The 20,916-nt window shown below is 38.8% G+C and overlaps 2 protein-coding genes across 2 annotated transcripts; one reads left to right on the top strand and one right to left on the bottom strand.

The window, feature by feature from the left end:
• Positions 1–181: 181 nt before the first annotated feature.
• On the bottom strand, positions 182–9,987 carry LOC146579184 (uncharacterized). The gene is made up of 6 exons (XM_085261595.1): positions 9,840–9,987; positions 7,437–7,787; positions 4,759–4,972; positions 4,110–4,174; positions 3,009–3,125; positions 182–1,818 (listed from the first exon to the last, which is right to left on the bottom strand). Exons 1-6 carry the CDS (start codon positions 9,886–9,888, stop codon positions 1,154–1,156), a joined length of 1,461 nt encoding a protein of 486 aa, XP_085117721.1. The 5' UTR covers positions 9,889–9,987; the 3' UTR covers positions 182–1,153.
• Positions 9,988–10,746: 759 nt separating this feature from the next.
• Positions 10,747–16,660, top strand: LOC146579183 (butyrophilin subfamily 2 member A2-like). The gene is made up of 6 exons (XM_085261763.1): positions 10,747–10,983; positions 11,865–11,971; positions 12,807–13,142; positions 14,159–14,440; positions 14,521–14,611; positions 14,924–16,660. Exons 2-6 carry the CDS (start codon positions 11,926–11,928, stop codon positions 14,931–14,933), a joined length of 765 nt encoding a protein of 254 aa, XP_085117889.1. The 5' UTR covers positions 10,747–10,983; positions 11,865–11,925; the 3' UTR covers positions 14,934–16,660.
• Positions 16,661–20,916: the final 4,256 nt, after the last annotated feature.

Here is a 20,916-nt window from a genome sequence, read left to right as displayed (position 1 = left end):
TAAGTGTTCCTGGTGGAGTCATCTGACACTTAAAATCGGGGCAGCGATAAAAGCATTTCCTGAGTAAAAAGTAAAGTCAGGGAAATTAGCTCTGATTCATGCCAGCAGAAAGTACACTGGGATAATCAGGGCAGCAAACAAAGGCACAAATGACCTTGTGCAAAACATTAGCAAACAAGAATGATTTGGGAGTCTTTTTTTTTTTTTGGATAACAAAACATTTTTGTTACATGAGCCAGTGAAACAGAGCTCAATGTCCAATGTTTCATCTATAAAAATACAAACATATCAATTTCCATTTGCACAGTTTATGCAAAAACATAATTGGAAATATATTTTTTCTCAAGCCCATTGATACATAACACTATACAAAAAAATACAATAGCAAGTAAAAAAAAGGCTTTAAAGTGCAATTATTTCATCTATTGGAAAAGCACTCCTATATGTTAACAAAGTGATGGTGAAATGGCCTGCATTTGTATAGGTTTACTAGTCCCTAAGGACCCCAAAGCGCTTCACACATCCAGTCATCCACCCATTCACACACTGGTGATGACAAGCTACATTGTAGCCACAGCCACCCTGGGGTGCACTGACAGAGGGGAGGCTGCCGGACACTGGCGCCACCGGGCCCTCTGACCACAGCCAGTAGACAACGGGTGAAGTGTCTTGCCCAAGGACACAACGACCGAGACTGTCCAAGCCGGGGCTCGAACCGGCAACCTTCCAATTACAAGGTGAACTCCCAACTCTTGAGCCACGATCGCCCCACAGAGTGTTAACAATGTTAACAAAGAACTGGTTTTTTTCTCCAAACAAACAAAAACATACAAACTAGCCCCAACTCTTAATATGAAAGTAAAAAGAAACAGCCTTTTATATATATAAGCAAAAGTATCGCAAGCACCATACATCATGGTCTGGTCCCATTTTTTGACTGGTAATGCAAAGAAAAAGAACGAAATCATGCTTAATATTAAAAACATTCAAAGAACAGGAGACACTGCAGCTGACTGTCAAGCCCCTACTCCGTGCTTCCATCACTGGTGTGAAATTTCAGTTTCTAGTTATTGCTCAGTTAAGGAGTTTCAGTCATTTAAACCGAGCAAACATTGTCTTGCCTTATGCTTGAAATGTACAGCTTACATTTCCTTTACTTTTCATTTCTTAATAAACTTCTATGTTCATCTTCTTCAGGTAAATTTCTCAGGAGGCTGTGACGGTTATGAAATTCAGCTAACTGTGGAAGTCCTGGCGAGTGTCTACGCTGAGGATGGTGGGTGCTTTGATGGGGTGAGACACTGGAGTTGATCATCTGGTGGCTACTGAGAGCAGAAGAAGGGTTGGATGTTGGTAAGTGTAGTTGTAAAATAGCTGGACTGCTGTATATACGGTGGTTTCTTTGAGATATGTGACCAGGGTCTGGAAAGCTGTTTTGCCTTTTGATGATAAGCTTTGAACCCCTGCTTTTGGGTAAGTCATCAGATTTTGGAGTTTTATAGCTGGTTGAAGCTGAAGATGGGTTTGGATTGTACACACTGGTCAAGCTCTTGTTGTCAGGGTCGTGAGTTAAGAGTAGTTTGGAGGGTTTTGAAACGTCTGCTGTGGGTGTGGAATGACATTGGACAGTTGTTCCACCGTTGTAGGAAACAACATTGCTGTCCTGTAGTTTTTGAGTCTCATCTTCGATAAGAAACCCAGACTGTCTTTTCATCTGTCCAATGCTGCCATTTAACGAGCTGTCTGTGCTGTTAACTCTTGTCGGGTGGATGAGGCTTTGATTTGATGTCTTTCTGTTCACTGGCTGCTTTACAATAGCTGTGTAAAATAAAAAAAAAAAAGCTGAATCATCTTGTGGCAAATAGAATTCAAACTGTATAGATGGCTATAGGAAAATTATCCAACCTTTCACTTGATTTATGACTTCAGGAAAACAAAACAAAAACTATGATCACTGTACAGACAAAGGAACTCCAAGAAATACACAGATCAGGCAAAACAATATGATCACCCATTGAATATTGTTTTGGTCCCTTTTTCACTGTCAAAACATCAAGATGTTAGAAAAACGTCTTTCAAGTCGTGGAAGTTGTGAAGTTGGTCCTCCATGGACTGGACTTCTTTGTCCAAACACATGTCACAGACGAACAGATTGGATTGAGCTTCATAAACCATTCATGATCCGTTTTTGCTTTATTACGTTGTGTATTATGTTGCTAAAAAGTTCAGGGAACCATTTCCACGAAAGGGGTACATGGTCTGCAAAAACAATTCTTAGGTAGGTGGTACGTATCAAAGTATTACCCACATGGGTAGCAGGAGCAATGATTTTCCAGCAGAACAGTATAACAGGATCTGCTGCTTGCCTTTTTCCAAAAGTACATTGTGGTACCAAGTGTTTCCCAAGTGTTTCCCAGTGTATGTATTCATACACCTTTTATCAGAAACAACATTAACTTTAATTAATTCTTTAATTTGAGCTCCAGTAGCTCGTCTGTTGGATCGGACCGCACATCCATCAGTGAGCCTTGGCTCAACATGAACTCGTTGGTGCTCTGACTTCGTCATCTAGCCATCACAATTTAGGCCCAAATTAACTTGCTCAAATGCCTATGCATACCAGTTGTTCCTGCTTCTGACATTAAGTTTGAGGACAAAATGTTCACTTGGCTCCCTAATATATCCCACCCACTTACTGGTGCCATGTCAGTTATCGTTAATGTTATGCCTGATCAGTGTATACTATTGAGTCAGTCACAAAACCCCTGAGTTTCCACCTTACACACATGTAATTCTGTCTTTGTGTTCTCTATGTAAAGAGCAACTACATTTTTCTTCATCCTTAAAACAAAAACAACAACAACAACAACAACAACAACAACAATAAAAAAATAAAACACCAAAACCACTTTGCTGTCATTTAAAAATGTTTCTCAACTGCTCACTGGCAGTCTATATCAATGGCCCTTGCTTTGCATTTTTTTGTATAATTCAGAACTGTGACTCACCAAATCTGAAGCATTTTATGCATGAAAGGGCAACGAATCCAGCTGCAACTAAGAAAAACAGTGCTGTTCCTCCAATGGTGATGGCGATAGTGTGAGGATCAGACTTCATGCAGACACCTGAAATGACATAACATTGTGTTGACATATGAACAGATAATTCATATTATACTTAATATAAAATACCATATATCTGCAAGTTTTTCTTCAAGTCTAATGAGTCCTTATTGGTAGGAAATAAACACCCAGTGCCCTGCCAGGTTTCTTAATCAGGCTACTAGATTGAGACAGTGACACGTGCTAAACTGTACTGCCAACAAACTCAACAGGACTCCAGACAATGTCAAGAATAGAGGCGATATGCAAACTGGCAAGCATGTGGTGCAGAGGCCGTACATAGGTTGTATTGGAGTAAAGATATAATTTGTTATCATGATCTCTAAGCAGCACAGTGGCACGGTGGTAAGCACTGTTGCCTCACAGCAAGAATTCAATTCCACGATCAGGCCGGGGTCTTTCTGTGGGGAGTTTGCATGTTCTCCCTGTGTTTGCGTGGGTTCTCCCCAGGTAATCTGGCTTTCTCCCAGCATCCAAAGACATGCATAAGTGGAAGAGAATGGATGGGTGGATGGATCGGTCTCTAAGTATAGATATTTTGGCTAGAACTACATGATCAATCACAGGTGTGTTCTGCGGTGCCGTTGCAGGGAAGGCAGACGCACCTGTGCATTGCAATCAGCCTAGAATCTGTGTAGGGTCCTATGTTTGGGGATCATCGTTGATGTGTATGGCTGGCAGCCAAGCGTGTACAGCAAGCGTGACAGAGATAATAAAAGATGCGCAAAGCATGAGGGCACACCCAGGTCTGGTGTGGATTTCTTACAGCTTAAAATAAAGACAACAGTGGGTTAGGGTGTCAATCCTGGTGTGAAGTGACATGTGGAAAGCAACTAGAGAGCAAATGGTTAACATAGTGGTCATCTGATAAAACTCCACACACGAAATCCCAATAAAACCTACACATAAACCCCAAATAGATAGCAAATGCATTTAAAAAAAATGTGAATATGGGTGTTTGAATGCACACGTGAAGATCTGGCATACCTGGTATGAGGATCTTTGTTTCCCTGGTCTGGTTAAACTCTGGTTGATGAACTCTGCAGGTGACACTGTTTGACAAATACACAGTTTATAAATCACATCATATAAGTGAAAATCTAATTTCACAGTTAGTTGGTTAAACATAATCTGCAGTATTGTGCAAAAGTCTTGAGCAAGTCTACGTGCAATAAATCACTGCACTTTTTCCCACCTAAAGAATTATATGGGGGGAAGTGCAGTGATTTATTGAAAAGTACAAACACAAATGGGCCCACAGTCTGAACTCTTATAGGCAATGTTTCTTGTCATTTCTTTAGGTAGTCTTCAAGAATAGTCATCGGGGTTGCTGAAGGTCATTGAAATTCTCCTTTGGATGTTTATTTTGTGTTGTGTCCTGATGATCTCACAGTGTGAATATAGGGGCCCTGGCTCTCAGGAGGCCAGTCCACAGCAGATAGGGTTACACTGCATGAGAACTACTCCTGACAGTTACCTAATGAGATTAGAGCCAGAGAAACAATGAGTTCTGACGCTGTGTTTTCCTGTTGTCCTATCAGAATATAAAGAGACAGATTCAAGACTTTTGCACAGTACTGTAATAAAATTTAAAAATGCTTATCCAATTATTAATGTCTAAAAAAATATGTATAACCTGCTGGTAGCTCTTTGCAGAGTGGCTCTTCGTGTCACAGTGAAATATCCACGGGCATCTTGTTGTCCTTTGGGGTTTTCCCCATAGATGTTCTTTCCATTGTCATCCAGAAATGTTACCTGAGGCTCTGGCAGCCAGCAGTTTGCTTCACAATGCAAAGTTATGGCATCACCCTCCGCTGAAATCACTGAAAGCCTTGGCTCAGAAACAGCCACTGTAAAAACAACAAAACCAGAAGGTGTGATCATTAAATCTGCCATCCGACGCACCTGTCCTTATTTCTGATAAACCTGTTATTGTTTTTATGTTAAAGTTACATCTATGATGTCAAACCCACACTTTATAACACTCTTGGCTTCTGAAGAAGAATGAAAGACACTAAGTGATACACAGACAATACAAACTGCTTTTACACAATTAAATTAAACTATTTATAGACAGTATCAAATCACAACAGCAGTTGCCTCAGAGCAATTTAAACTGTAAGGTCACAACCCTATGATATTTATATGGAGCTGTGCTTTTTATAAAGTAATCAACTTTTCTAAAGCTCCTTGAAATTGAGCGTTTAAGTAGATGAGTGTCTCCTCCTATAAAAAGACTTTGGTTCCTAAAAGTCTGTTCCTCTGATGAAAGAAAGATTATCTCATGTGAACCAATCCTTAATCATGGCAACTTTTACAGGAGTTTAAATCTTACATTGGTCAAATATTATTAATAGTATAATATGCACTTCTGAACAAGGCCAACTGGCCATATTCCCAGTAAAATAATGAAATAAAGCTGGTGTCATTTGAAGGTTTAGCACACACATTTTACTTTACAGACCCCCCAAAAAATGATGCAGGTACCACCATGGTTGTGTTAATATTTTTCATTCATTAGGGACAAAAATATATCCAAATTTGTAACAATAACAGAATTGTATCTACTATCCCTGGCAGAGGTTTGGTGATGCAATGGTTGCTTGTTTAAGGTCTAATGACTGTGACTCAACTTCAGGGATTTAATGGAGACATGAATGAAACAAGAATTTCAAGAAATGCAATAGTCTCATTTCCTGTTTTTCATTATTGGCAGTGGCAGCTTGATTTAATGTCCACGTTTGGTCCAAATCACATTTAAACAGAGAGACATGAAACCAAATGAGGACACACCGGATATGTTCTTCCGGTCCAGCCCACAGGTGGGCGATTGCTACATGAGCAATGAGGCTAATGATCAACCAGTTCAACCTGTTATGAAACGCCCAACTATTAAAAAGAAAAAAAAAAAAAAAAAAAAAAAAGAGTCAAATGTGTACACACACTGAACTCAAAGGACATTCCTGTGGATGAAGCTGTTGTTTGTACTTTAAGCTTCAGAAACGACTCAGAAAACAGTCACATATTTTTAACCCATGAGGATTAAATGTTATGTACACAATGTATTACTTAAAGAGCAAAGTGGAACTGATTCTCAGTGTTTTTCATAACTGCTACTATATTTACAGCCCATACTCAGGATACTTGCCACTAAAGTGTGATATATAGCTGAAAGTAGTGGATCTGTGTTTAAATAATCTCTGTTCTGTTCCTTCCATTTGTGGGCGATCGTGGCTTAAGAGTTGGGAGTTTGCCTTGTAATTGGAAGGTTGCCGGTTGCTTGGACAGTCTCGGTCGTTGTGTCCTACTGGTGGTGGTCAGAGGGCCCGGTGGCGCCAGTGTCCGGCAGTCTCGCCTCTGTCAGTGCGCCCCAGGGTGGCTGTGGCTACAATGTAGCTTGCCATCACCAGTGTGTGAATGGGTGGATGACTGGATATGTAAAGCGCTTTGGGGTCCTTAGGGACTAGTAAAGCGCTATATAAATACAGGCCATTTACCATTTGGAAATCTGTTTAAAGTTTCCTTTTTTTGATCTATTATGCTATGTCTTTATCTTTGAACTCAACTAGAGCAGCTTTGTATATGTCACAGTCAAAATATGGTCTACTCGTCTTTCATTGGTGGTTGGTGCAACTCTTCTGTTCAGCTCCACTGTCTAAAAGAAGCCAGTTTCCCCTGTTTCCTATGCTTTCTTCTGTTGACCTCCATAAACAGAACATTTGAACAGAAGGAAAGTTTTCTCTAGCAAGATAGTGGCTAACCTTATCAACCAATAAAGCTTGATACTCATCAAGACTCATTTAACTTTGAAGTAGTTTTAGACTGTTGACAACTAAAGGCTGAAATGTGAGAAGTTTTACAAGTGTGTGGATTTATGGACGTATCATTGATTTTTATTCAGTTGCTATACGACCCGAAGAACGGATTCAGATTTTTAGGTATAATTAATAGCTCAATTGTTTATTCAAAAGGAAAATCAAATAGATAGAAGATGAAATGAGATACAGATGCAGAAAAGAAGCAGCTCACAGATACTGTCTATGTTTAAAGAGCTCTGTGCTGTTAGGGGTAGGGTCAACTTATATCAAGGACCACCATCTAACCTAGCATAAACTTTGTGGAGCATGGTTTATCCTCCTGTAATTCAAAATTGTGCCCATTCGAGCTCTGACTCTAAAGTAAAACCCAGATCCTGATCGCATGTTAAATGAATTTAGCTGAATTGGACAAGAACCCAACATTTAAGTGGGTGAAGCACACTTAGGCAATTCAATGGTGAACTCTTTGTGTGGAAATGAACATGAGTGGACATACCCACAAACAGCTCCACTGTTGTAACCTTCCTGGCGACATTTTTCTGGAATATGAGGCACTGGTACTTTCCAGTATCAGGCACCTGCACATTGGAGATCCGTAATGAGATGTTTCCATCTTTGAGCTCTTTCATGATGAGGCTTGTCCTGTATTCGAAGGCTGGATTCTTCATCTCGTAGGCCTCACAACCATCCCGGTACAAGAAGACAACATCTGGCTTCAAGCCTTCCTTGGACCACTCAACAGTCGGAAAGTCTTCCTTGTCAGAGATATGGAAACTGCACGGTAGAATAACATCTCCACCAGCAAAGGCAAGAACGTGCACTGGCTGATCCTGAGCAGAGGATCCACCTAGAAAAAAGAAAAGAAAAAAAAAAAAAAAAAGAAAACACAAAAAGGATAAACAACCATATTAAAATGATAAAAACTAAAGTTAATGAAGTAGGCAATAAACAATGTGAGTAAAACTTTACTAGAAGGTATTCAATGCCTCCAGGTGGATTGACTCCTGTATGTTATTCTATGTGTTATAGGTGAAGAGAGCACGGAGCTACAAGGCAAACTCTGCAGTTTACCCGTCTTTTTCAAATCCTGATCAATACTCTGAGTATTGACCAGCAGGATTACAGTTACATTACAGAGACAATCAAGTCTATCCCATATATTTTTAATGCCACGTTAAAGCTATAAGGGCATACATCTGTAACAAAAGTACGACATCCAGAAGAGAAAGCCCCTTTTTAAAAGAAAAAAAATTCTGACACAGTAAACTGGGTTTTTTTTGTTGTTTCTTTGTTTGTTTTGGTGACATTGTTGATTTATTTTTTCTCTTATCCAGGTTTGGCCATCTTATCTTATTTGAAATGAAAGAAAATTACCACCCAAAGAGCCCGACAGAAAACAAAGCTGCAAGACGTTTGTTTCTGAGGACTTTGAATGCCACAATCAGCTGCTTGCACTTATTATCTTTTTCACCTGCATAACGTTGCAGCAGTACTTTCCTGTGACGCAACAATGACGGCTTAGTCACTCAAATATTCTCTCATCCAATTAATCATGAACTTCTGAATGCACTGCATTTCTGATGGCATTTATTTTTAAATGCATAGTATTTGGTTAATGATACAACTATTGGCACGAGTCCATCTATTGAGGTTTGCACTGGTTGGTTCAGCGTGATTAAGATATTGGCCAGTGATGTTCATGAGGTAAGGTGGGGAAGTCCCCAAACCTGTAAGATGTATACTTTGTACATACATGAAAATGTCCCACACTGTCTCACACATACTCTATGTCCCACACTTTGTCAGGACACAGATAATTGTGACATTTACGTAAGCAAGATGCATAGAAACACACTTTATGTGGTACACCAGTTCAACTGCATGTCAGTGCAAATATCTATTCACACAAATCACATGGCAGCAACTCCTCATTAAGACATGCAGACATGGTTAAGACTGAACATCAGAAACTTTGAACATGGCGCACAGTTCTGCACCAGTTAACAAACCGTACATTTAATTTGATTCAGGCATGCAGTGTGTGCATCTTTAACAATTAAAGAACAATTATGATTAAATGATTGCACATCATTGCCGTTCACAATTATGTTTGTGTTTTTTCCTCTTTCAAGTCCCCCAAATTCCCTCTGCACTAGACTGTGGCATATTTAATTGACATATCTGTTATTTTCTCTTCCTCTCTTATCCATTTATAGATGTATTATATTCGTATTGATTTGGGGTTACTTTTAAATGCGTTATGGTTTTGTTTTTTCAAACTTTGTGAGTAATTACATTAAATAACCATAATTTCAGCACTGGTTAAAAATACTATGACTACAGTGTTTGTAGTAATTATACAGCACTACTACAGAATGTATAATATGAAATCCTGTCTATAATGTTGAAAACTATTCTTTTATTCTGAAAATCTCTTAACACGTCCTGAGATCACTGCAGATTTGAAGCTTGACCTAAGGACACCGAGTTATTATTTTCTAGCTAACTGGTTTGGCATGATTTACAGAGGTAACGGCAGCAGGTGAAGTTTAAACAAACACTTTCTCGCACTAGTGGAAGACAAACAATCGCAGTATTGCTTGGATCCGCGGCTCGTGCAATGAAAGGTCATGTTGAGCTTGTGCTGTTAAGTATCCTGTTGACGGCCAGGAGTCACTGTTCACCGCTTGGAAAAGTTAATTTAAAGAAATCCTGAAAGAAAAACCTGTTGGCTCCTGTGATCTTTATCTGATAACAGCGATGCATGACGAGGGCGTTTTGCAGTTAACCGAAAATCCCTAACGTTCTTTGGCCCTTCTGATTTACTTTTCTCTTTGACTGAACGTGAATTAAATCGTTGCTCTAAACAAAATCAGCATAACCCAGCTCTTTTTCTTACCCATATAGGATGACAGCAGACTGGCAACCACGAAAAGACGACGATACATCCCTAAAGGACAAAAGACTTTCCCCCTCAATTACTGAAGAACCAAATTAAATGTTTCGGAAGTTATCATTCTCTCTGCAGACACCAGAAGCCTTTCAGATCAGTGTGATCAGAAACACTGACTGACACTCACAACCTCAGACTTTTGATCTTGGTTTGGCTGTGGGCGGTGCCGCAGTTACGCTGTTTCTCACCTGCTGACACACTGACGCTTCGACACCAACAAAAAAAAAGAAGAAAAAAGGTGGTGCTCCTGACCTCTCCAGGGGTCGCCATCTGGTGTTAAAAATGAAACATTACACTCGATTTACACAGTAAATGGGCTGATGGTGCTTCATCGACATGTCAACTTTCCAGCTCCATAGTTTGATTCGTGGAGTCTGCCGTAGTATATAGTTCGCTTATCTTTGTCGAAGCCCTGTGTATTACTTTAGTTATTATTAGGTCTGAGGCAGTTTCAGGCTGAATTACAGAGCAAGTAAAGCACGTCGTTTTTGCAAAACCTCAATGCAATTTTGCACTGATAACGAGCCTTTGTAGGGTGTTTCTGTTCTTATAGAGAGAGACTGTACGAGTCCAGTTTCAAGTTCATGTACAAAAACGTGTTGATTTAACCCAAATGAAATATATTTTAAAAATAACATAATTAAATCGATTTATTTTACAGCCTTCAAACAAATTTGTCAAAATATGAAAATGATGAAATCAAAGACCACTGTGTGTGTGTGTGTGTGTGTGTGTGTGTGTGTGTGTGTGTGTGTGTGTGAGAGAGAGAGAGAGAGAGAGAAAGAGAGAGAGAGAGAGAGAGAGAGAGAGAGAGAGAGCGGGAGAGAGCGAGCGTTATAGAGAAAAGTGACACCAGAAATGCCATATCAGTGAAAGTGCGCTGAGACACGAGGTTTTATATATCTGTTGCTATATATTTACATATACATGGCATCTGCAAACAACGTTTAGCTTAAAACACTGAGCCATATTATCGTCGTCACGATTTCCTGGTTTTAGACAGGAAGCTCACGCGGCTGATCGCACGTGACAGTGTAAACAAACAACAGAGCTCTTGCGCAGCAAGTCGTAGACTTTTGTTCTCTTTGAGGTAAGTCTTCCTCTTAAATACTTTTGATTATTCTCATCAGAACTGTTATAGAAGTAAAACAGCTTACAGTGTCAAAGGTTTTAACGTTTATGTGCAATTATATAAATATATCGTAACAAATAATACAAAGAAGAAACAAACAACAATACAGTGAAAGTGAACGTGGTATCCGTAACTTTCAGATAGGGTCCAACAGCAAAAGAGGCATCAATGCCTTATAAAAGATGAATGCAAGTAAACAAGGACACAATAGCAGTAAGTCGCAATTCGCAAAAGGTCGATTCTGTTCATCCCGATGTAGCGTTTTCAGTGGGAGAAACATTCCGTTACCCATCCAAGTACAGTCGATTTAAATGTTAAAGAGTTTTCTCAGCTGACGGAAGGGGAGCGTCACAGCAGTTCAGGGGATTTTAAAACCGTCCAACATCGTTTATGTCTTTGTCGTCTTCTGGCTTTGAGATTAAAACAATAGAATAGAATAGAATAGCTTTTTTCGCATTATATGACATAATAAAATCACAGTTGCGTCTCTCTTGTGAGTCTAAATTTTGATTTAACTTTGATACTTAATGTCATTTAACACAAAAGCAAAACAAAGAAGCTCATGACTAGAGCGACAAAACTAAGCCCGAAGTCAATGCAGAAACTTAACAATCGGTTTATATGAAAAGATCTGGAAGGGGAGTTCATTCTTTTAAAAGCAAATATAAAAAACGAATTAAACACGACCAGAAGAGGGAGAAAAAACAGTCAATGATGAAGAAAAGAGGACAAAACGAACAGAAAATGCTTTTTCTCTTGGAGCAAAATCGCATAATTAGCATGATTTATTTTGATTGTCTTTAATCTCGTTAATTTTACAACTTTTCTTTTTCTTTAAGATTTCCAAGATGCATCTGTGAAGATATAAGATATAAGATATCATTGAGAGGCTACAGAGCCATGATTTTACAGCACATGATTTTCTGCCTTCTCCTGATACACACAGGTGAGTTCATAGTTTTATCAGCATGGTGTCACTTCACATTGCACACGCTGCCTCTTAACTGCGTGCAAAACATTTGTGGTTGAGATCAGTAACTTCCTCCTCCAGAATCAAAGAGCCAACCCACAAAGCATTTCACAATACAACCCCTATCAAGCATTTCTTTGTGTAGTCTTTTGTGTTTTGAATACTCTTTTCTACTGAACGCTCATTTGATGTCGCCATTGGATTATTAGACATTTTTACTGCATAATTGCACTATATGTTTTGTTATGCAACCTTTTGTGTTTCTCCTCCTTAAACCAAAAAACAGAAGCAAAGGCCACATTTTTGGTTGCCTGAACAGGTCATGATTGTTGTCATATATTATATTATATTATATTATATTATATTATATTATATTATATTATATCGAAGTTTGTCTTTTTTTATTATATCCTGGGGTCAGATGCCTTAAGTGGTATGGGTGTAAACAACTGTCATGTGGTTTGACTGCAGTTTACAGTACAGTTTGTACATTTTTTTCATTTTCTTCTCTGAGCTCAACGTCACCAAGGTTAAGTGCTTGGTAAGTTAAGATAAGATAAACCTTTATTAGTCCCACACGTGGGAAATATTTGGGTCATGTAAGAAAGTACAAGTTTAAGAGTAGAAAAAAAACCCACAATAGGTTAGATTATTATTATTATTAGTAGTAGTAGTAGAAGTAATATTTCCAGTTTGGTCTAATTTTATATAAATGTCAACTTGTTTGTAAACTGTAAGAGGTTTGACAGTAACTGTGACTTACACTGTCAGGAATGCTCACTTTACTCCGCTGTTTCCTTTTCCTCCTCAGGGCGGCCTCTCATTGTCGTTCCAGCAGTCGTGGCCACAGTTGGGGAAGAGGTTGTTTTGCCGTGCCACATTAAACCAGAAATGAATGCTAATGGCATGAGGCTGGAGTGGGCGAGACCTGACCTAACGCCCGGGTTTGTTTACGAGTGGGCAGACGAAAAAGAACACGTGGTGAACAAGCAGCCGTCGTACAGAGGAAGGACATCAGTGGTTAAGGAAAAACTGGAACATGGAGACATTTCACTGAAAATCTCAAACGTGACCGTCTCTGACGAGGGAATATACAGATGCCTTGTTCCACAAGTGGGACAAGAGGCCTTCATTAAACTCATTGTTGGTAAGTAAATGCACGTTATATTATTTTTTATGTCCTTTCATTATGTATTAATGTGTTTTAAAGTACTTTGAGTGCTCAATTTGAGTTGAAAAATCTCATGTAACTGAAAGAAAAGAATGCAGACACTGGCTTCTTGTTCTCATGGAAACATTACAAACAGCTTCAGATCAAGTTATCCTTTAGTGTCATGGGACTGGATCCCTGCATGGAGTAGAAGGATTTTTCAGCCTTTGAGGGAAGAACGCTTGGGATCCTCTTGTCAATATGTATGGCATGACTCAGGATATGTCATTAACTTCGAGAGGTCTAATTCTCCACTGATGACCTCAAATAGATCTCAAACCCAAACCATACGTTTTGTCAAAAAAAGCAAAAATTAAAATAAGACTTTTTTTTCTGTGCTTTCTGTGCGGCTTAAGAAGTTAATTTATTTATTGCCCCCTTAACAACAAATGAATACATTTATGTTCAGCATGCTGTTGCAGTGATACCTCACAGTAGTGTTTTGGGTATTAGCTCTGATGGGTTTGACTGGTGTTTTCAGTGTGGTGTTTACATGTTTTTCCCACAACTGTGTGGGTTCTCTCCCAGTACCCCCACCTCCTCCCACAGTCCAAAGACATGCAGTTAGTGGGGTCAGGTTAACTGGCAGTTCAAAATTGTCTGTAGGCGTGAATGCTTTTTGACTTTATGTGTTAACCTTTCCACAGATTAGCAAACTATCCAGGGTGTACCGTGTCAAAATGCAATAATATTTTCTTCAAAATGCAACACTATGATAGTAATTTGCTTTCATAATAACTAACTTGTATAATTAACTTAAGTGTATATGTGTCTCTCTGGTTATTTTAGCAAAGTTGTTCCATCGATTCATTTTCTTCTGCTTTTCCAGTTCACTTTTCTAAATTACTGGTCACACTGATACCTTTTACAAACATAATCAACCAATAACCACAATGTTGGCACTGTGAATTTAAAGTATTTCTCCCGGTCTTGGTTTTCTTTTCTTTTTTTAGGTGCTGTCTCCTTTCCTAAAGTCACTGTAATAAGTAAAACCAGCAGTAAAGTGGTGTTACAGTGTGAGTCTGCAGGCTGGTATCCAGAGCCTGAGCTGCTGTGGTTGGATGCTGAGGGAAACCTCCTCTCTGCTGGACCTACAGAGACCCTCAGAGGTCCTGATGACCTCTATACTGTCAGCAGCAGAGTGACTGTGGAGAAGAGACACAACAACAACATCACCTGCAGAGTCCAACAGAGGAACACCAACCAGAGCAGAGAGACACACATACATGTTCCAGGTAGATTTCATGATGAAATGCTTCATATGCTATATGTGAAACTACTGTGGTTTTTAATAATGTTACATGATATGTTCCAGTCCCGTCCTGGTCTTTGAAATTGGTCTTGGTTCCGGGCTTACTCGCCGTGTTTCTGAGTATTCTACTGACCATTCACAGATGCCGAGTAAGGTAAACAAGTCTCTCTTTTTTTCCATTTTAAAATAGTGTTTTTGTCATTACAAGAACATGAAATTTTCTCTACTGAGATCTGAGAAAACATGGCAAGCATGTCAACAATGTGCCATGACCCTAAACTTCTTTTTTCATTTATGAAGAATTAAAATAAAACCAATTCCAAATAGGGGGCAAATACTTTAAAAAGTGGGATAAACTAAGCCAATATTCAAACACAAGTGAATCCTCCTGTCTGTGAATTGTATACATTGTTCTATGTGACCACAAAGAACACAAAATGACAAGTTAACACTGTACTTTTTCTAGGATTCTTTAACATGATGAAAAAGAGGTGATGCTCAAGAATCCAGATGTGTAAACACCACAAGGAACAGCTTTGATAGAAAACCACACAACTCCAGAGGGGCAAGAACTTCGGATCAAGTAAGATCAGGAAGTGGAGCTTCTGAAATATCTGGAGGAAGCAGGAGAGCAGCTGAAGAAGCTACACATTTCAATGACAGGGAAACAGGCTTTGAGAAAGAGTTTATATGAATACAGTGACTGTCATTGTCAGTATCCCTGAACAAAGCACCTGTGCCTAAACAGTCTTCAGCATGGCTTTAGTCTCTCTGTATGTATTTCTAAATGGCAATAGCTCAACTCAGTTCATCTGTGCAAATTGATTGTTACATTTCTTACTGTGTTAGATGACCTGTAGTATCTGAAGTTTCATGTGATGAGGTCATGTAATCACTTTTATTGCATTATAGAGAGTGGATAGCGTCAATATTTTTATCTGAGACATGCAGTTCTGACCATGAGCACAAAAGGTCCCCTTACCATTCAAATCTTCTGTTTATGAGGGAAACCAGTCAGTTAGACAAAAGGTGGCTTATAGGGAGAGAAGCCAAGAAAAGACAGAAGATGAACTGAAAAGTCAAACTGAGGCTTAAAAACAAAGATAAATAAGTATTATTTTGAACTGTGAACCATCCGAAGCTGCTTAGGAGTCCAAGAATAAAACATATTGTCTTGGAAACAAGGAGAATATGCTCCATTTCCCATTCCAGTGCATTATTGTAACTTTGTAACTACTTTTCTGGTTGTAGACACACCATTTCAGGAAAAACAGCTACTTTGGGTCTCACCCAAAGTCACAGACTGACAATCCTAGTGTAGCTAATTTTGCTTTAAAATGGCCAATCAGGAGCGATGAGCCTCAGGATTGGACCATGTCCATGGCCATAATATAGGAAGTAAAATTAAAATCACTGTAGAAACCTCAAAAGACCCAAAATGTTTTAACTTCATCTAGGCAACCAAAGAAGGGCTTCTTACCTCTAACCTACAGTTGATGACTGTCACTTTCACCAGCTGTTAAATTTGCACTGAGTCTAACAATCTGTGATAGCTACAATGCTAAATCAGAAGCAGCACTTTTCTGTGAGGCACCATTCATAAAGGTCTTGTATTGGAAAGAGTTTTCATAATGAATTTAAGTGCCATGCATGGCAGAGTCGATCTGATTAATAAGAGCTAAACAACATAGTTTTAAGGTCTAAATAGGCTATATTTATATACAGTCCAAATCAAGAAAACTTTATTTGCAAATGAGGCAGCACATCTGTACAATATATAATCTGTAGATAAATAATAAGTTAACAGTTTTATTTATTTTGGTTCTCTTTGTATTGACCTATTCTTAATTATTGTGACAGTCTTTCTTTTTAACTGTATGCACCTCTGTTTCTCTCCTTTGATATCAAATTAATGTATTTCTATTGAAAAATAATACTTGTTAATACAATCTTTGTAAATAATACATTCTTTCTCATTTTTCTTAAATATAAGCCTATTTATTTACTGTGCATGTATCTTGTAACTCGAGCAGGTGCACCTATGTTACAGCTGTGCTACTTAGTGGTGCAATGAGCAGCTCAGCTTCAATTGAAACTGCTCTCTTATTTTATTCTGAGAGAGGACGAGTTGCAACATGTCTCTTGTCATCTTGTTATTCCAGTTTCGTTTTTTCTTGGAATAAATACAGTTTGTTCTACCACATGCTAAGCCCTGCTTCACTAATGTCATTTTTCCTTTTTTAAATATATGTCCTGTCTGGCAGTTTTTGCAATCAGAACTCTGATCTGAATGCTTCGGTGCCAAACACATTTTACTTTTTGAAGATCAGCTCTATACATTCTCTATAGGCTCCACTTGTGTTTCATTTATCTGTTTATTTATTCATTTGTATTTGTTGTTTCCATTATAAAATTTTATATGGTATGGTATTATAATATCTAATCAGGGACAGGAAGAAAAAAATATCTAGGCCATCCACAGCCCCCAAAACTACTGAAAACCTGAGACCACACATTTCTTCAACATCCTGCGAAGAAGGAGGGAGGCACCAGATGGGGCAGCCATCCAAGAGGACCAGAGGCAAGGGAGGGCTGTTGGAGGGGTGCTATTAGTATCATTATTATGGAGCCATTCATCCTGTTTTGTTTGTTCCATTATGTAACCTTTAGATCACAGCTCATACCGTCTTCCAGACTGTCAAACAGACTGTACTATGATGCAAAGTGTAGTGCTATGCTAACATTTGTATTTTTGCCTAGAACAGGCAGATTAGCAACTTTTATAAAATGTAAATACCGTTATTAAACAGTACTGGTATGTAAAGAGTGGGAAGCCTTTTTCTCTTTAATTTAACAAGCTAAGTGGCCTATTTCTTTGCTTCTTCATTTTTGTGTCTCATGACCCCAACGTTAACTCAAAATTCTGTTTTGGACTCTAGGTTTGGCTGTAACATTCATCCTTTTCGGAAGTTGGAAACAGCTGAGTCATATTTGTATTATTCTCGTCTTTCCTCAGGCCAGGAGGTAAAGTCCTTCAATAGTATTGCAGCATGATATAATAACTATAACTCTTTATTTTAGAAAATGTATACCCATTTAGGCAATCAGTTGTTTAACCTGCTTTTTCCTCCCACTGCCGCAAACTGTTGCTTAAAGCAAAGAGGAGCAAAGAGGTGCCCTTTGCCAACCTGCCTAAGGACAACGTCTCCACAAATATTGACATTCACTGGTCAGTTTATTAGTATTTGTGTAGTGACAGTGTCTGCTGATCCATATGAAAGAATGCAGCAACATTAACAGAATATTTACCCACCAAAGTGCAGCACATTTTTTAAAAAGAAATCTTGGCAGCTTTAAAATTTTGGTTCGGAAACAGAGATTAATTCGTAGAAAACTGTTACTAGAGCAGGGCGTGGGTCAGTAAGGGAAAACTAGGAATTCACAGGTGCAACTGGAAAAAAGCGGGTACGTCTGAGAAGAGAAAAGAACAAAGCTAGAAAGGTGGCGAGGTGAAGGGCACTGGGGGAAAACCAACAGATATCAGGTTCCTGATGGAATTTTCCAGTCATACCTTTGGATCATGACACTTGGTCTGTGTTACAAAAAAAAAAAAAAACCTCATCTTCCAGTTCCTGCTGCTGATACACATAGTGGTAATAGTATCATGCAGTAGGGCATGACACCACTACCACTATGCTTCACTGTGATGGTGGTAGCCAGCTGATGCACAGTCAGTGCCTTTTATCCTCTAGATATATTGACCAGCAAATTTTGTTTATCATGGTCTGGTCATGGTTTCTCTAACCCTAAAATATGTATGAAAAGCATTAAATTAACTAATTAATTAATTTCAAAGCGTCAAAGCATTTTGTATTCTGAATAATCAGTGTTTTGTTACATTCACTACAATCTTGTATTTTTTGGCTAAGTCTACACACAAATATTTTTTACACATACAAATCCTGATTTACAAGTACAAAATATTTATAACCACAATTTGAGCCCATACAAAACACAAACTTAACAATGTGGTGTATGCTGTACAGTGCAGCGAGGAATGCCCAGACCTCTACATTGGAGAGACCAAACAGCCACTTCACAAGCGCATGGCACAACACAGAAGAGCCACCTCCACAGGACAAGACTCAGCAGTCCATCTGCATCTTAAGGATAAAGGACACTCTTTCGAGGATGCCAATGTTCACATTTTGGACAGAGAGGACAGGTGGTTTGAAAGAGGAGTGAAAGAAGCCATCTATGTCCACTGTGAGCGACCATCTTTGAACAGAGGCGGGGGTTTACGACACCAACTCTCTGCCATCTATAATCCAGTTTTGAGATCCCTCCCCAGACGCCTTAACGCCCACTCACATCCTGGGTCATCTGACCTCAGGAAATCACATGGTGGGTGGGGCCAGGTTTCACAATGAGCTCACCCGAAACCCTGGCTGATTGGGACCCACACCCGTTTTCACACCTTGGCTCATGTGATTAGGTAGAGGATCATCAGGGGGTCCTTTGTCCCTCTGTGGGGGGATACTCCCACTAGGTTTATATCTGGGACTCTCCACCATTTGACCTTAGAACTGAAGAAGCTTCTCGGATGAGAGGTGAAACGTCTTCAAGCAACTTAAAGAAGTCCAGACGCTTTTCTTTGCAAGCTCCTTAGACTACAATCACCTGGATGACTGTGTATGTGACAAGCAAGGCCACTAGAGGGAAGCAGAGTATCAGATTGATAACCAGTGATTTCCATTAACTTGGTCTTTTCTAAGAGTGTAACAACGATTGGTTTAATAAGAATTTAAAAACACAGATTTTAAATAGATATTTAACTGATCTTGCTTTCTTTTTTCTTGTTTTCCAGCAATTCACAGAATAAAAATATTTGTGTAAGGCTTCCTCATTACTGTCAACCAATTGGCCTGGTTTGCTGGCTGCTTGGGGCAATCTGCTGTGGGAGCGATAGCGGTTGCTAACCTGTGGCCGCCCTGATTACACAGGCGTGGCTAGCTACAGGTTCATTTGAAGTCTTTTAGATGCTGGTATGGTTCTTGTATATGCATCTAGTTATCTCAAATCTCTAAATGATTTCACACTGTTTGTTCTAAAATAAGATGAAGCGAGAATCCTTGAAAAACTGGTAAGGTCAGAAATTATAAAGAATAATTCTGCATGTTCTTGAACTCTTGCCGTTTGCCTGCAAGCCAAAGAGTGGAGTAGAAGATGTTGTGTTAACTTTATTTTGCTTGTTTGTTAAGCATCTTGCAAACAGTTATATATTAACCAGTTAAAGGGATTTGAGACACCAGGGCTATTATATTTTTATAGACCAGTCACCACCCATGTAAAATCTAGGAGGACTTTATTTTTTTGTCTGTGAAACACAATATCATTCTCTTCTTAATAAAAGTGGCAGATAAAAGCATTGAGAATAGAGAATAAAATTTGTAATCATTACTTTGTTTCAGCATGGCTTGTATTACTACAACCAGTCACCATCTGATAACCTGATGTATTTCAAGCTAAACATGCAATTTCCTGTTTTAAAGCACTTTCATCCAGTTGAGGGAAACTGGTTAGTATAGCATGAAAATGATCACCCCAATGTGAACTTTAGGCCAGTTTTATTGTGACCAGTCAAAAGTTTTGATCAATCACTGCAGAGGTGCATTTTTCCGGAGTAGTAGCATGTGCATTTAAAAAAAGAGGAGCCACTCCAGATGTTACTTTGAAGCAACACGAGGAGTAGCTCAGCTGTTACCCTTCAGGTAAATTCAGCTTTCATTCTTATTTAGCAGTTTTTAAATGAAACAAACCAGAGCAGAATGCTAGAATTGGCTATCTTTGATTTGTGGAGAAGAAAAAGACCCAAAGGAAACAAAGATTAAAAAAATTAAAAAATACATTAAAAAGTTGAGTCTTTGGTGTTGATCTCTAGTTTCCAAACTATAATAAAAGAGAAGGAAAAAGTCAAAACTCCTTCTCCACCAGTTCTTTCAAAGCTTTGAATTTTTCAGTATGCAAGCAGGTGGCTTGGTGGTGCAGGAGAGGCTGGATCTTTGCATGGTTAGAGGTCAATTATTGATGAATGCTGCACAGGACAGTGGTGCTGCGCCTTCCACAACCCTGAATTGGACAAGAGAACATGGAAACATGGATGGCATCTCATTTTTGTGTACTGGACATTTTAAATATGTGTTCCCCTTTCTTTCTTTTCTTTCCTACCAGAAATATTTTTCAGGTTGACAATTGTATATTGTCAATTTGTATTCATATTATACTGTATTGACTATTTTCTGGTAACATTTCTGTAAACAGACACTCTATTTTATAAATACAGGACAGGTTGGGCAATGAAGTACCAATTAAAGAAATTAAAAATACTTTATCATCATTACACTGAATTGTCACACAGTTAGTCTGAGAAATAAAATCTGCATACCTACTGACTACTTG

This window comes from Mchenga conophoros, linkage group LG3, assembly GCF_057382185.1.
Source record: "Mchenga conophoros isolate Kocher_MC1m ecotype Shallow Benthic linkage group LG3, M_conophoros_male_GT1.1, whole genome shotgun sequence".
Lineage (NCBI taxonomy): Eukaryota > Metazoa > Chordata > Actinopteri > Cichliformes > Cichlidae > Mchenga > Mchenga conophoros.
The sequence above is the reverse complement of the archived record's forward strand: the minus strand, read 5'-3'. Positions and strand labels throughout refer to the sequence as shown.